The sequence below is a fragment of the Oratosquilla oratoria genome, chromosome 3 (genome assembly GCF_046742065.1).
Source record: "Oratosquilla oratoria isolate Oo_2021 chromosome 3, ASM4674206v1, whole genome shotgun sequence".
In the NCBI taxonomy this organism is placed as follows: Eukaryota; Metazoa; Arthropoda; class Malacostraca; order Stomatopoda; family Squillidae; genus Oratosquilla; species Oratosquilla oratoria.
Genome location: NC_134779.1, coordinates 36,756,067 through 36,772,119, shown reverse-complemented (window position 1 = coordinate 36,772,119; position 16,053 = coordinate 36,756,067). Strand labels below are relative to the sequence as shown.

Here is a 16,053-nt window from a genome sequence, read left to right as displayed (position 1 = left end):
CACTTTTTTGCACACGCAGACACACACACACACACACACACACACACACACACACACACACACACACACACACACACACACACCGAGCATTAGTTGGAGGAGAAATCGAAAGTTTCTCCTGTACTTCTTGCTCCTCCCTAATACATCTCCTCCTCCTCCTCCTCCTCCTCTTCCTCCTCCTCCTCCTCCTCTTCCTCCTCCTCCTCCTCTTCCTCCTCCTCTTCCTCCTCCTCCTCCTCCTCTTCCTCCTCCTCTTCCTCCTCCTCTTCCTCCTCCTCTTCCTCCTCCTCCTCCTCCTCCTCCTCCTCCACCTCCTCTGTCACGTCATTCTTTCGCTTCAGTCAGTCGTTTATTTCCCCTTTCCACTTGTGCCTCTTGCGCTACCCTTGTCACTTCCTCTACTTCCACCTCTTCCTCCTCCTCTCCCTCCACCACCTGTGCCTTGAGGTCAGCACCTTTTCGTCCTTTTTCCTCCTCCTCCTCCCTCCTTCCTCTTCATCTCTCTTCCCTCTTTTCTCCTCCCCTTCTCTTCATCCCCCCTTATTCCACTTCCTTCATCCTCCCTACTCGTCCTCCTCTTTCCTCCCCCTCCTCCTCCTCCTCGTCCTCCTCTTTCCTCCCCCTCCTCCTCTTTCCTCCCCCTCCTCCTCTTTCCTCCCCCTCCTCCTCCTCCTCTTCCTCCTTCCTATTTTCTGTTCCCTCATCCTCCCTGCTCCTCTTCCTCTTTCCTCCCTCCTCATCCCTCTAACTCTTCTTCCTTCCTCTTCACTACTCCTCCCTTCCCCATCGTTCTCCATCCTCTACTGTTTCTTCTTCCCTTTCCCGCTACCCCGTTGGGCTGGAACAGTTGTCCATCAGTGGACAGTTTGTCCCAAATTCCTCCTCATCACCATAAACAAGCTGGTGACGTCACAATACGGTGATGACGACGACGACGACGATGATGATGTTGGAGTCCTTTAGAGGCGGATGCAGGGGCGTCGCCCCCTGGGAGGAGGGAGGAAGTGGAGGGTTATGTCCATCTATTCCCCCCCCCCCATCGGGATCCGTTAGCTCATACCATCAACCTGTTGTAGCTTTTTCGATAGAACCTAACCAATTTGAAAATAAAAAAAATCCTTCCCCCTCCCCCTCCCCCCACACCAGCGACTCCCCCCCCCCTGGAATGAGGAACAGGCATCACGCTCTCTCCCCCTCCCCTCCCCTCCCCCCCTTCGCCCTCAACTTATTCATTCTTCCATGCAAGGGCTGGGGGGCTGGGGTGGGGGGGAGATTCTTATTAAGAAAAAAGAATGTCTTCTTAAGATGTCTTCCGTGATTAGGAAGTCTGTTCGTTCGGGGGAAAAGTTAGAAAGATTCTGAGGATTAAGATCGCGCGCGTGTGTGCGTGCGTGTGGTGTGTGTGTGCGTGCGTGTGGTGTGTGTGTGCGTGCGTGTGTGTGTGTGTGTGTGCGTGTGTGTGTGTGTGTGTGTGTGCACGCGCGCTTAATTGTAATTACTTAATTATACAATACAAGGAAGGGGCTACGCGTGTGTGTTTTTTCTCCAAATTTGGTTCAGATTCATTTTTGTATTTACTTATTTGTCTGTTTACATTTGAGTCTATTATAATAGTTGGTGCATTTATATAGAAAATGTTTCTTGATATTCCTCAGGCCCCTTTTTTTTTTTTTTTTTTGTGGTCCCCTATCACTCTTTGATCGCATAAATGATCTTCCTTTCGTTGTTTTGGACAAATTAAGGATTTCATCTTTCTTCTTTCTTTTAATGGGAATATTTTTTTCTCATCTTAACATAAACGAGCAGTACGGTTTGCCTCATTAACAGGATGATGGGGACAATTATATTTTTCTTGTATTCTCACAATCTTGTTTATATCCTTTAATGTGTGTGTGTGCGTGTGTGTGAACTACCCCTCTGTGTGTACACGCACACGCCCCCTCCTCCTCACACTCAATTATTTCTTGACATATTACCACTACTATTTTAGTAATTAGTCTCGTGGCTGAATTTCCCGTGCGTGGTAACACTAGCTGCAGCTTTCTTGAGTACTTTGAGGCCGAGATACTATGCTTGGGTTAATCAACATCGCAGCGCGCAGTTGACCGTCTACTTACCGGGTTAAAAAGGCTTGAGTCGCGTACACTTGCTATAGGGAGTACGCCCTTTTCGCACAGAGCACCCACCGTCGTTGAACGCAGAGTAACGGTCAACCTGAGTGAGATATTTTCGTTCAGAAATATTGATTGGGATGATATCGGGCTAAATCCCTAAAATGGGTAAAGGAGATATGGAAAGGGTGACAGATTAAGTCTCCTAGTCAAATAGAGCTGCGTTACTCTTCTCCGTAGGGGTGTCAGTAAGCGTATTGATTGCATGAAATTTAGTCCTCCCCCCTTTTTTTTTCTCTCGTATCAATTTATATTGTTTCGATAATACCACATTAGCACTGCAGTGGAAAATCCGCTTATTGCCTTGGGGGGGGGGCGATCAAGCTAGCTGGCCATGACGAGTCAAAATGAATTGCTTTATATATTTATGTCATGGGGAAAAGGGACGAAAATGGAATGTTCTAGTAACGTATTTATTTTATGTGTATTTATCAGTTGTTCTCTGAAGGATTTTGTTTTGTGAATTTGTATTTGTATTGCATGACTCCCCCCCCTCTCTCTCTCTCTCTCTCTCTCTCTCTCTCTCTCTCTCTCTCTCTCTCTCTCTCTCTCTCTCTCTCTCTCTCCCTCCCTCTACGAATGACTGCCATATATGCTAACGTGCATTTGAAGCTGTCAGTAATGTGTCTGTTGATCCCGTTTTCTGTACAGATGATGTCAGTTTTTTCCTAAATCCGCCAGTCATACCCTCTCAGCTTTGTTATTCATCGTTGTGTGAACAAATCCCTATTATTTCTTCCTATGATCAGATGAACAAGTGTGTCTGGATGTTCCCAGATGTTCAAAGTGACGTCAGTTCATTTCAGTTGTTACCTTGGGTGTTCCATCAAGTAATGGTTCAAGTGTGAGATAAATTCGTTTTTAATTGATTTATTGAATTCATGAAATGAAAGAGAAATGATAGGTTAGATTAATATTTTGAACAGGGGGTCCGGTTTCCACTGCGGAAAATGGACCTCGGGGTCCATTTTCTATGGCGATCCATTTTCTATCTCATCTCTGTAAAATGGAATATGGACCTCACTGAAATTGGACCCGGGTTCTATCATCTGCTGTGGAAAATTTATCCCGGGTCCAGTTTCAAGGGGGAGGGTCCATTTTTACACAGTTGGTATTTACACGTGAGCAGGAGTAGGTTACACATCGGGGTGCAGAATGTCGCCAGGGTTGTCCAATGACGTCATAGCTTCCGAGCTCGTATTTACATCATTCCCGATCTTTCATTTCGCTCCATCTTGCTATTCTTTCGATTTTTTTTTTTTGTGTATACTGTCGTTGTATTGGTTTTTGCTCAAAATAATTGGTGTCGTTTCCAGCCTACAAATTAAATTGGTTTTATTGCAAACGTAGGGAACTGTACCTCCAGTCACGTGACCAAGGTCTTCGTCCAGATATTATTTTGCCGATGTTGCACTATTTCTAAGATTTGACAGCCACTGTCAGGCACCTAAGAAGCTTTCGTAATTTGTATTTTGATTCCTGCCAGACCTCGACGAGTGCGGGTTGAGTAGCTGGGCGTAGTGGACAGTTTTGTTTGTGAGATCTTTGACCATTACTAGTTTAGTGACTTGTTATGACGAGCTGTCATTGATTTAGTTATCCTCGTATATCCTGTAATTATTTGGACATATCTTAGGATTATTATTCGTTTACTTGTTTATTTATTTGCTGGTGTCTTTGTGTTTTTATTTGTGAGTTGTGATTAATTGGTGACGTTTTTTCGTCTTCCCTCTAGGTGCCGGTCTCTCTGGCAATGTCGACTATGAGTAGTGGGGTTGGGTCGACACAGCAACAACAACAGCAGCAGCAGCAGGCACAGCAGCAACAAGCACAACAGCATCACCACCACCAGTACCAGCAACAGCAACAACAACAACAACAGCAGCAACAACAGCAACAACAACAACAATACCACCACCACCAACCACACCACCACTACCATCACCACCACCAACAGCAACAACAACAACAGCAACAGCAGCAGCAACCACAGCAACATCACCACCAAGCTCAACAGCAGCAGCAACAACAACAGCAACAACAACAACAACAACCTCAACACCATCATCATCATCACCATCCCACCCGGACTGCGTCGTCGTCGATTATGTGTACGACACCGACAACACAACCTCAGCCACCACAGCCTCCAGGTCATCACCACCATCACCACCACCACCATCACCCCCACCAACAGCAACAGCATGCCCACCATCACCCGAACCATGGGCATCCCCTCAACCACACCCACAGTCACCACGTGCAAGCACAAACTCATCCTGTAAGTTCAAAATAGTGATTTTAGTATCAGTAAAGTCTACTTCTTCACTATTAGTAGTAATCGTTGTACTGTTTTTTTTTAAAGTAATATTAGTGTCCCATATTGGACAGTGATTTTTTTTCTGTAAACAAATTTATTATTATGTAAGTTTTGATGAATATTATATTACGGAGAAGCTGTATTGTTTTTGGCAATGATTTTGCAAAATTTGCAATATACTCTACGTAAAGATTTTTTCGTGTGTTTTTGTGGTCGACATTGTAACATTGAAACTGGTAGTGTTGTATCGTACTTGCATGGGCGGATACAGATCACAGTGCCAATTAACAAGAAAAATGTAATATAATATTTATAAATTTATACCCACCAAAATAGCTAAAGTACAATACAGCTACGTTGGTTGTAGACTTCTAGACATTGCATTGCATTGTTGTTGTTACTTGATATTGTGATCTGTAATCAGCAGTAGCTCTAATAGTTAAACTAATAGTAAAGGTAGTAATGATAGAAGTATGATCAGTAATCGTAGCATAATAGTAGCAGCAGCAGTAGTAGTAATAGTAGAAGATTTATCACTGTCATTTGTCGTAGAGACTTGCTGTCTTTAGTGGAATTGGTAAATTAAACAGAGGGCATATTAGTTCATGATATTAACTGACTAATTATAATGATGGGCATTTATTTATGATTTTATTTAGCGTATGTAATGTAAGCGTTGTGTCTTGAGCCCTTTTAGCACTGACTTGTAAGGCGGAGCTTCAGAAGCTCCGCCCCTTTTCTTCGATACTCTAACGCTCATTGGCCAAACATTGTCCGAAAGCATGAAATTGAAGACTTTAAATTAATTTTAACTGTTATCCGTAATAACCTCAAAGATCCTTAATGAAATAGAAATAAATAAATAAATAGATAGATAAATAAATAAAATAAAACCATGTAAAAAAGAACATGAAATGGGATTATGTGGACAGCTTGGTTTGGAAGAGGTACAGGAATGAAATGTCGTTTATTCAAAATTTTATTCGTGTGCAACATTAATTTAATAGTAGTAGCTACAACAGTAGTAATAGTAGAAATAGGAGCAGTAACATTAGTAGTAGTAGTAGTAGTTGTAACAGTAGTATTAGTAGTTGTAACATAGTAGTGGTGGTAGTGATAGTAATGGTGATGGTGGTAGTAGTAATAGTAATAATAGTAGTAGTAATAGTAATAATAGTAGTAACGGTACTAGTTGTATTAGTGAGAGGAATAGTAGCAATAATGAAGATGCTTAAAGTTTTGTAGTAGTAATGTTCTGATATATCATTATAAGGAGAATGTCTTTAATTTATACTAAAATATTAGTTACATATTTTTATCTTAATCTTGTGGGACAACTTTAAGCCTTATGGGTAATATATATATATATTTGTCCAGACGTTTTTCTTCGAACTTTTTACCGTCTACAAAGGAGGTGCGGGAAGCCTCTTTTCTATAAAAACATCTTTATTGGCAATATTTTAAAGTGCCTTTAAGGTTGGGTTGCTATATGTATGTGTGTGTGTGTATATATATATATATATATATATATTTATATATACATGTATATATGTATACATATATATATATATATAAATACGTATGATTGTATATATATATATATATATATATATATATATTTCCTCGATGGTAACCAATGTACACTCCCTGGGGGAACTGGGGTGATCGACGCCCTGGGGTGGGATGACGTCAGGCTGCCCTACAGGGTCCACACTTCACCCTGAGATAAATCACCTTGTGGGAAAAGGTTGGGTCGGGGACTGGGGGAGGGGGGAGTAGTTAAGGATCATTAAGATTTTGGAATCGGTGTAGAGATCGAAAGCCAGGCCCTCAGGGTTGCACCTCCAGAGGTAAGGGTGTTGATGTGTTACAAAGATGGGAGACGGGGAGCTGATTCTCTCCGATGCCCTTCTCGGAGGACCTCCAGAAGCAGGTGAAGACGTTTAGTGTGAACCCAGTTTAGTGAGAAGCTCAGTGTGGGTTAAGTTAGTGGAGGTTAAGCGGTTTATAGTGCATTGGTAACGCCCACTAAAACCATGCACACACACACACACCACTAAAACGCACTTCTTAGATGGGTCGACACTAGCAAAGCACTAGAGTACTTAGATCACCGCACGGCGTAGTTAGAGTACAATGAACTACAACGGTGATGTCCCCTCCAGGTTGGTAGTGGCTACGGTGGCTCGAGGGTTCCTCACTGCAACGTGCATTCGTTCCTGTGCTCCAACCCCCCTCTTCACCAGTACCAGGTAGGTATTCTATTCTCCCACGTCTCCGTCAGGTAGGTCCTTGGTTGAGTATGCACACACATCCGCTCGCTCGCTCGCTCTTTCTTCCGTTCTGTGAGCTGTCACCTGTGTCAGGTAGGTCCTTGGGTCAGTATACACTGGGCACAATCCCTCCTTTGGCAGTGCCAGGTAGGTCCTTGCCTCAGTTCTTCCAGACAGAAAGTAAGTTCTGCAATTCAGCTGAAATGCCCGCTTTCATACCATCAGTTAATGTGATTTTTTTTTAAGTGCATTTATCAAGTGGTTCTTTCCCATGCCAATACACGTCACGTTTCACATAATTAATCTCATGTGTAATGGAACGTGCTTTTTGTCTTTCGTGCCACAAATCCGCTTAGTCTTACTGTGTACAGCGTTGCCAAGTAGTGTTTTAGTACATATCCTAACTTCGGGAGAAGGTCTTAGATCGCGTTAGGGGACCCTATGCTTAGGTCCTCCATCTCCCCCCAAAAAACAGCAACCTGCAATAACCACTCTGTTTACTTGTTATTAGATGCTTTGTCTCCCCTTTTGTTTCCGCTTCTCCTTAACAAGCCATCGCCTCCTACGTAATTGCATCGTCAAGGATTGTGTTATCTTCTTTATCTCAGCTTGCAAGCCTTGGGATTAGGCCTCATTAGCAAGTCGGCATTTGTCCTAATTACATCTCTTGGTCCCCCCCATCCCCTCTTCTGCCCATCCCTGCCTTCCCACTGCGTGAAGTAGTACTACATTCTAAACTCGTCTGGAAGGGAACTGAAACAAACTTCTTTGTTTACATTGCGGGTGTACCATGCCGACGAGCCTAGATTTTGGAATGTAAACGAGCTTAACGATAATTATCAGTCATCGACGAGCCTAGATTTTGGCATGTAAACGAGCTTAATGATAATTATCAGTCTACGACGAGCCTAGATATATGTGAACAAGTTTAATTATGATTATATATCAGTTTGTTGTGAAATAATAGGCTTCTAGGAAGCTTGTTTGGTCGTCGTAGATTTACGGTCTAGTCTAGACTCGTTTCCGTCGTAAATTTCCGTGGTAAAATGACCTAAACGAATGTAGCAAAAAAGACTCTTGCCACCCATAGTTTTTCATTATATAAAACTCAAATTCTTTGACAGGTATTCTTTTTTCTATTCAATAAAATTACCGTACTATGAATTAAATACTGCATAGGAAAATATGTCACGTACTCGACAGAAAAAAATCAGAACTTTTGCTCGTAACTGTTTTCCCTTTCATTTGATACCAGTGGTTTTTGATCGGGTGAGGACAAAATCTGGGTACTTGGTACTGCTCTCCCAGTTGTCTTTTGGGTGGCTGCCATCATATCATCATGATGGATCCACATGCCAGTTGCCCTCACGTAGATCCATGCCCCAAACCTTTACTTTGCAATCAGCCATTCCATAATTTTGCACTTCTTGCACGTGAAGAAACATCTCCCTTTTCATCTTGATGCTTTTAATGCGTAGTTTCATCATGATGTTTTTAATACGTAATTTTATCTTGATGATTTTAATACGCAGTTTCATCTTGACGCTACATAATTTTATCGTGATGCTTTTGATAAGTAATTTCATTTTGATGCTTTTAATAAGTAATTTTATCTTGATACTTTTAATATGTAATTTCATATTGATACTTTTAATACGTGGTTTTATCTTGATGCTTTTAATACGTGGTTTCATCTTGATGCTTTTAATACGTGGTTTCATCTAATGCTTTTAATACTTAGTTTCATCTTGATGCTTTTAATCTTGTAAATAAGGATGGCGTCGTAATTTCTTTTCTGCTTCTCATTAGGCGTCGTTTCGCTTTAGCTAGCCTCGCATAGACCCTCGTCGCTACATATTATAGCCTCACTCGCTCGCTTTTTTCGCTAAGCCGCTTTACCAGCTCGTTATATTATAATGATTAACGCAAATCCCGTATAAATTTACGATTATCCTGTTAAGCTTTTGTCCTTGTGTTTGGACAGAGTTAATGATGAATTTGGCTTGAAATTTAACTTGATAAGTCTCCCAGTGTTGTTTCCCCAGTTAATTAGTGTGTTTGCATGCATGGTCGTTAACCCGTTTCATGTCATATTCCCCCCTCCCTCTCCAATATTTTACCGCCTCCTAACCCTTAAAATGTGTAAGTTTTCAAATGAAGTAATTCCCCCACTTCCCCTTAAAGTATTTGGATTAAAAACAAAAAAAAAAACAGGGAGGGGTGGAGGGGGGATTGTTTTCTGACTAAATCCTCGTCCTCCTCTTTCCCCCCAAAATATGTGGGCTTTGGAAATTAAGTTTTAGACAACGTTGTCCACCAGCCATCCCCCCCTCCCCCCAATGTTTCCTGCCCCCCTCCCCCCCAGTGCCAGGCCTCATAAAGCATGCTAGGTTCTGCCAGCCAGCCTGCTCGTCAGAATACCTTGACGTACAGAATGTGTTATTCTCTTTAGTGACACCTCCTGCCCCCCACCCTCTTCTCCCCACCGCCCACCTCCACACGGGCGCGGGCGTAAGACACACGGGCGCTTCGTTAACCCGCCCGCCCACCTCGATGTCTCTCTCTCTCTCTCTCTCTCTCTCTCTCTCTCTCTCTCTCTCTCTCTCTCTCTCTCTCTCTCTCGCTCTCGCTCTCGCTCTCTCGAAGTCGTTCAAGAGTTTTCTTTCTCTTTGCCTTCCAGGTCGGAGGCTGTGTCGGCCCACAGCAATATTCGGGATTCGTGGGCGCGCACCCGGCCGCCCACCACGCCGCCGCCGCCGCCGCCTCCCTTCTCCCGCCCTCCTCCGCCCAGATGCTCCCGCCCACGCAGCCGCCGCCCGCCCACACGCCCATGTACAGCGGAGGCGTAGGCGCGGGGCAGGGCGGAATCCACCAACTGGCTCCTCCGCAGGGAGTGAGCGCTACCATGGGGCAAAGCTCCCTGCCGCAGCTTGCGGCTGCGGCGGCCGCAGCGGGCCAGAGCGTGACGCAGATGCCTGGGAGTCCGCAGGTGCCGCCCACGCTGGTCACACCATTCCACGCCCATGCCGCAGCAGCGGCGGCGGCCGCAACCCATCCGCACGTCCAGTACCTCCACCATCTCCACGTAAGTAGAGCGTTTCACTGTTCGGCACTGCCTCGGTGGACAGTGCCACCAGGTGGGGGGGGGGCACCTCATTTCACTGTCTGTCTTCGAGACACCGTGGAAACGTTGGGGAGGACAGAAACGTTCTGTCACGCAAAGAAGACATAGAACGTTTGTGTCACGATTGGGTATTTGGAGGGACGACGTAGGGTACGGGGGGGGGGTACCGTGTCATTATCGTTACCGTGAATGCGAAATGATATTTATTTTTATTTGTTTATATATTTATTTTTTAGCCTGAGCCGAAAGATTTTATTCGGTTAAGGATTGAGACTTGAATGTCTTCTTCTTTTTCATCTTTACCTCCTCTTTTTATTTCTTTTTTTATCTTTTCCTCCCTTTTCATTCTCCTTCTCGATATTTTTTCTTCTTAATCTTATCGTTCTATCCATACTTCTCCACTCTTACTCCTCTTTTTCTTCCTCCTCCTCTTCTTCCTCCTCCTCTTCTTCCTCCTCCTCCTCCTCTTATCATCTTCCTCCTCCTCTTCTTCCTCCCTCTCCTCTTCTTCCTCCTCCTTTTCCTCTTCCTCCTCATCCTCCTCTTTTCTCCTATTTTTCGTCCTCCTCCTCTTCTTCCTCCCCCTCATCTTCTTCTTTTTCATCTTCATATTCATCTTCACCCCCTGAATCTTATTTTTGTTTAATCGCATCTCACGGTCAATGGTTGGAGTTATATAGACATAATCATGTGTGTGTATATATATATATATATATATATATATATATATATGTATATATATATATACATATATATATATATTATGTATTTTTGTGTGGGTGTGGGTGTTATTGACAATGGCGTTCACAGTCGCCGTTCCGATTATTGACCGCATCAAGGAACATTAATAGGAAAGCCCATTGCTCTTTGATGGAATATACATTGACATCGGGATTATGTTTGCTTTTTTCGATAATGGCCACTTTTGCAAACACAAACGGCCGATTAGTGCGGGTCCCTCCCTCTCGCCCCCCCAAGAGGGCTGAAAATGCTTATTGCCTATTATTTGACCAAATGTTCGACGATGTGGTTCCCGTTTTCTAAGCTCTCTGGCGCGTCGGTGCCCCAACTCTTCCTCGTAACTACGTAGACAAGAGCTCGAGTCTTCTTAGTTCACCAGTGACTCCCAGTTACCCTCATTGGCTGTCCGGGCACTGAGGGCAAAGGTTTCTGAAGCCGCGAGGCGGCTCGTGGCGTGAGCACCACATGTTCGAGTGATGTCACTGCATATTGGGACTAGTGAATACAAGGTTGCTAGGTTCTTATCTAGGAGCTTAAACTAGCCTAGATCGCGGCCTACTAGAAGGCACCCTATCCAATCTAGAGACCCTACGGGCATGCCCGGATACTTCTAGCCTCTCTAGCCCTCTCTAGCCTTCTCTAGCCTCTCTATAGCCATTATCCATTCAACCAATCACCAGATTTCATACTATGAAGGCTCCCCACCCGTGGAAAATAATAAACTCTTAATCCTATTTTCTTTTAATTGTGTATTCGTATTTATCCTTGAAATTAATTATAACGTTTGATATTATAGATTTGATTATATTTTGTTTCAAATTATTAGCCCCAGTACGTTGCTTGATGCTGTGTGTTTGGTGGAAGTAAATGGATCTGGCTGGGTGTTTTGACGTTATCCACAAACTCACTCACCCACAGACCCATCCACAGACCCACCCACCCATCCACAAACTCACCCAAACCAACCTCACAGGACCTACAACCACAACATACCCCCAGATCTAACCTAACCTAATCTGCTTACTTGCGACCTCGAAGACTTACGAACATCGTAGATGCCTGACGTAAAGAAACAACGACATCGCAAAACACGCGGGTCACTTTGAAGTGGAAGAGATTGTACTCTCCCCCTCCCCTCCCCTCCCTCCACCCTCGTAACATGTTGTAACACGTCCTGGTTGAACAATTACTTGTTGGCTTGTCTTGGCGTGCTTGACATGAGTGCCCACAATTCGATTAGGAGACAATAGGTCTTGGGGCTGCCAGGCAAGCTAACACTGCTTGCTCAAGCACTCTGTGTGTGTGTGTGTGTGTGTGTGTGTGTGTGTGTGTGTGTGTGTGTGTGTGTGTGTGTGTGTGTGTGAGTGTGTGAGTGAGTGAGAGAGAGAGCGCGCGCGCGTACAGACCTCACAGAAATCGTTAAAATCGTTAGTTCATCGTCTTTATCAATTTGAATTTGAAAATTTAAACCGGCTGTTCGTTTAACGAATATTTTGGTATTCGCGTGATTTTAAGCGACGAGTATATTGGATTATTATATTTGCTATTATTGTTGACGTTATTGTTATTATTGTTATTGTTATTATTATTATTATTATTATTATTATTATTATTATTATTATCATTTTATATTAAGCGATAACCAGATAGATTTCGTTTATTTGTGTGTTGGGCAAAGAGTTGACATTCTTTCAGTCAGCTGTGCCAGCCAGCGCCATTGTCCGGCCTCGGCTTTTGTCTCTGGAGCTTTTGTCTTCTGCTGCTGCCGCCGCCGAGAGTAGGTCAGACTTGTATAGATGAACATAAAACTGGAGTGTGACCTTACACGTCTGTTTCGTTCAATTTATTAATTTTGGTTGATGATTTTTATATGTCTATTTATTTACTATTTGTTTATTTTTCGCGTTTGTACTTGGTGCTTACCATGGTGACTATAACGACTCGCGAAATGATGGTATATTTCTAGCGATTTTTCTGAGCTAATTTGATGCAGTTTATCACACACACACACACACACACACACACACACACACACACACACACACACACACACACACATATATATATATATATATATATATATATATATATATATATATATATATAAACAAACATACACATAAACACTACTGTACTCGTATTTGGAGCCGTGAGTCTACCGCGTTGATATCAGTTTCCGTATTTTATAATTTTTACTAAGGGTTTGTTTGATTAATTTATTCTTATTTACTTATTTTGTGGGAGAAAATTCTTTTTGAAACGTGTCCATCCGGTTTGATGTTGCCACAAAACGAATATAATGACAAGGGCACCTGTCTAAGTGGTCACCGGTTCAATCCATCACGCATTTTTTAAAGCGAATTAATTTCGCGCCAACAGCCTGGTCTGTCATTGTCCAGCCGCTCTTCATTTGTTTCACCTGCCGCCAGGCGATTTTATTCATTTGAAGGGGGAAAACTCCGTTTTTACTCGGAAATGGGGTTGAATTAATGTTATTGTTGATGGATGGATTTTTTTATCGTTAGTGGATTGATTAGAATTTTGATAATTGTGATTGATTCCGGTTTACATTACGAACTTCCCCCTTCCCCCCCCCCTCTCTCTCTCTCTCTCTCTCTCTCTCTCTCTCTCTCTCTCTCTCTCTCTCTCTCTCTCTTTCTCTGTCTCTCTCCTCGACGCCCACTTTGACCTATTTTAAGAACGATGACGACAAGAACGTGAAGTACCAATACGTCTTCTTTATAGTAGATATAAAAGTATACGTGTCCATTTATACATAAGAAATGTGTATGAAAATAAAAAACTCGTTTTGTATCCACTTGATATTAAAAGGGTATAATTGGAATTAGTTTGAGAAATATTTAATATTTTTATCTATTATTTATTTTAGTTCAATATATATTTTTTATTTTGTTTTTACTTAATATTTGTAAATTTAGTTGGTTTTTATTGTTTATTATTTATTCAATATTATTTCTTCATATCATACCACCGCCCACATGAACTCGGGTTTACACGTGGGCGTCGGCACCGCCCACGTTGAATAAGATCTTTGCTTTAGTAAAGATGCACACACAAGAAGGGGGCACCACCTGGCCTCCTCCTCTTCCTCCTCCTCCTCCTCCTCCTTGACACATCTTCGTCGTCTCCGCCGCCGCCACACTCCTGAGGTCGTCGTTGTGCCCCAAGTTCGGGGCGTGGAGGAGTGGGGAGGAAAGAGCTCTCTCCCATTCTCCTCCCTCCTTTTCCCTCCTCCTCCTCCTCCCCCTTCCTCCCTCTCCTCCCCCTTCCTCCTCTTCCCCCTCTCATCGTCCTCCCCCAGAGAATGGAATAGAAATATTATCTCTCCCCTTCCACCACCACGATACTTCCTCCCCCCTTTGGCGAGAGTGGGAGGGATTCACTGAACTTCTCCCAAAAGGAAGAAGTGCTACACATCGTCGCCAGTAACCAGTGCTTCTATCCTTGGGGGGGGGGCAGTAACGCGCCGAGGACGAAGAGGTCGAGGAGTCCTAGAGGTTGTCAAAGAAAAAAATCAGTTCTATTTGAGGAGGATAAAGCTTTTTGACCGTGGAAATGAAGAAGACACAGTAATACCCCGGATATGACGTGTTTACATTGACCCTCGATTGAATAAAACCGCCTAGCGGAAATTGGAAGAGATGATCAAAACCGCCTGGCGAAAATTGGAAGAGATCAATATATATATATATATATATATGTATATATATATATATGATATATATGATATATATAATATATATATAGATAATATATATATTTATATATATATATATATATATATATATATATATATATATATATATATATATAATATTGGCGGGGCTATACCCAAGCAACTCAAAAACGTCTTTCTCCTCTCTCCCCTTCTCTCTTTCTACCCCCCTGTCTCTCTCGCTTTCTCTTTCTCCCCTTCTCTCTCTTTCTACCCCCCTGTCTCTCTCTCTCTTTCTCTTTCCTGAAGAATCCTCAGGCTCTCGGAAGAAGGCGTCTGCTGCTGAAAAGCGGGGCCAGGATTATCCCGACAAGGTGGAGAGGCTCTTGCGAATTTCAAGTGACTCGCTGAATTAGCTTAAGGATTAACCCCGAGATCTTGGGTGCGCCCCCCCTTCGCCTCCTCCTCCTCCTCTCCTCCTCCTCCTCTTCCTCTTCCTCCTCCTCCTCTTCCTCTTCCTCCTCCTCCCTCTGTTCCATAAAGCACACTGGACTCTTTACGTCAGTGTTTTTGCCATTTTTGTGTGTGGGTCTTGGTCGCGGTGGTGACGAAGATGCCACCCTTTCTCTCTCTCTCTCTCTCTCTCTCTCTCTCTCTCTCTCTCTCTCTCTCTCTCTCTCTCTCTCTCTCTCTCTCTCTCTCCTTTTATTCTGTCTGGGCGTGGGCTACATTTGTAGGATCAGTTCTTAGTTCTTGTTCTTCTTATTTTATTATTATTATTTTCTCTTTTTTAAATTATTTTCTTTTTTCTCTCTTCTTTTTGTCTATGTCTCCTTCCTCTTTTCCTGTTTCTCTTCCTCATCTCCCCTCACCCCCTCTTATCTCTTTATCTTTCTTGGTATCTTCCTCCTCCCTCCTCCTTCCACGTTTCCCTCCTTCTCCTCCTCTCTCCCCCCCAGCCCATCTTTGTCACCCAAGTTTCCCCATTTTCTGCACTTGCCTACCTTTGTCTCTCCTCACTCACGTCTTCTATCTTCACCCTTCATCCGTATCCCCTCTTACCCCTTCCCCCCGTCCCTTTCCATCAGTCTCCCACCCCACCCCACCCCTGTCTCAGGAGCCCATACTACATTTTCCCTCTCTTTCTCTTCAATCATCCTGTTACATTTTCCATCACTTCCCCTCTTCTCTCCTCCTCCTCCTCCTCCTTTTCCCCTCACTCCATTTTTCTTCTCACATTGCCGACAGCCATCCCTTTGCTCTCCTTCCTTCCCCTCTTTCCCTTTCCCTCGCTGTCGCCCCTTCCTCCTCCTTCTCCTCCTCCTCCTCCTCCTCCTCTCCCTGTTTGGGGTCATTGCCTGCATAAGTTTTATGCAATCAGTGAGTTAGGGGCTTTGATACCCCTACGACCCCGATACACGCAGTATTTTTTGTCATCATAGGAGACTCCCCTCCACTCAAGAATTCTGATTATTCTGTCCTTCGTTCTGATACCTCCTTTGCCACCTCCGTGACTCCAAGGATAGAAGCGCTGGTTATCGGCGACGAAATAAATAATTAAATTTTCCTCTACGTGTGTGCGTGCGTGTGTGTGTGTGTGCGTGTGCGTGCGCGCGCGTGTGTGTGTGTACGTGCGTGAGTGAGTGTGTCGGTGAGTGTGCTTACCTGAAATGCATTTAGCATGTGAAAATTGGCAAACACAAACCGTAGATTTCAAAAACTGACACAAAACCTAGAAACCCCTGTAA

The 16,053-nt window shown here is 43.6% G+C and overlaps 1 protein-coding gene across 5 annotated transcripts in view; it reads left to right on the top strand.

The window, feature by feature from the left end:
- LOC143021605 (uncharacterized) overlaps nt 1–16,053 on the top strand; it is a 477,388-nt gene that overhangs the window by 430,656 nt on the left and 30,679 nt on the right. For all 5 annotated transcript variants that reach the window (XM_076179208.1, XM_076179235.1, XM_076179214.1 and 2 more), the window contains 3 exons: nt 3,907–4,452; nt 6,657–6,743; nt 9,445–9,849. In XM_076179208.1, coding sequence (XP_076035323.1) covers nt 3,907–4,452; nt 6,657–6,743; nt 9,445–9,849 — 1,038 coding nt within the window. The remainder of the gene's footprint in view (nt 1–3,906; nt 4,453–6,656; nt 6,744–9,444; nt 9,850–16,053) is intronic.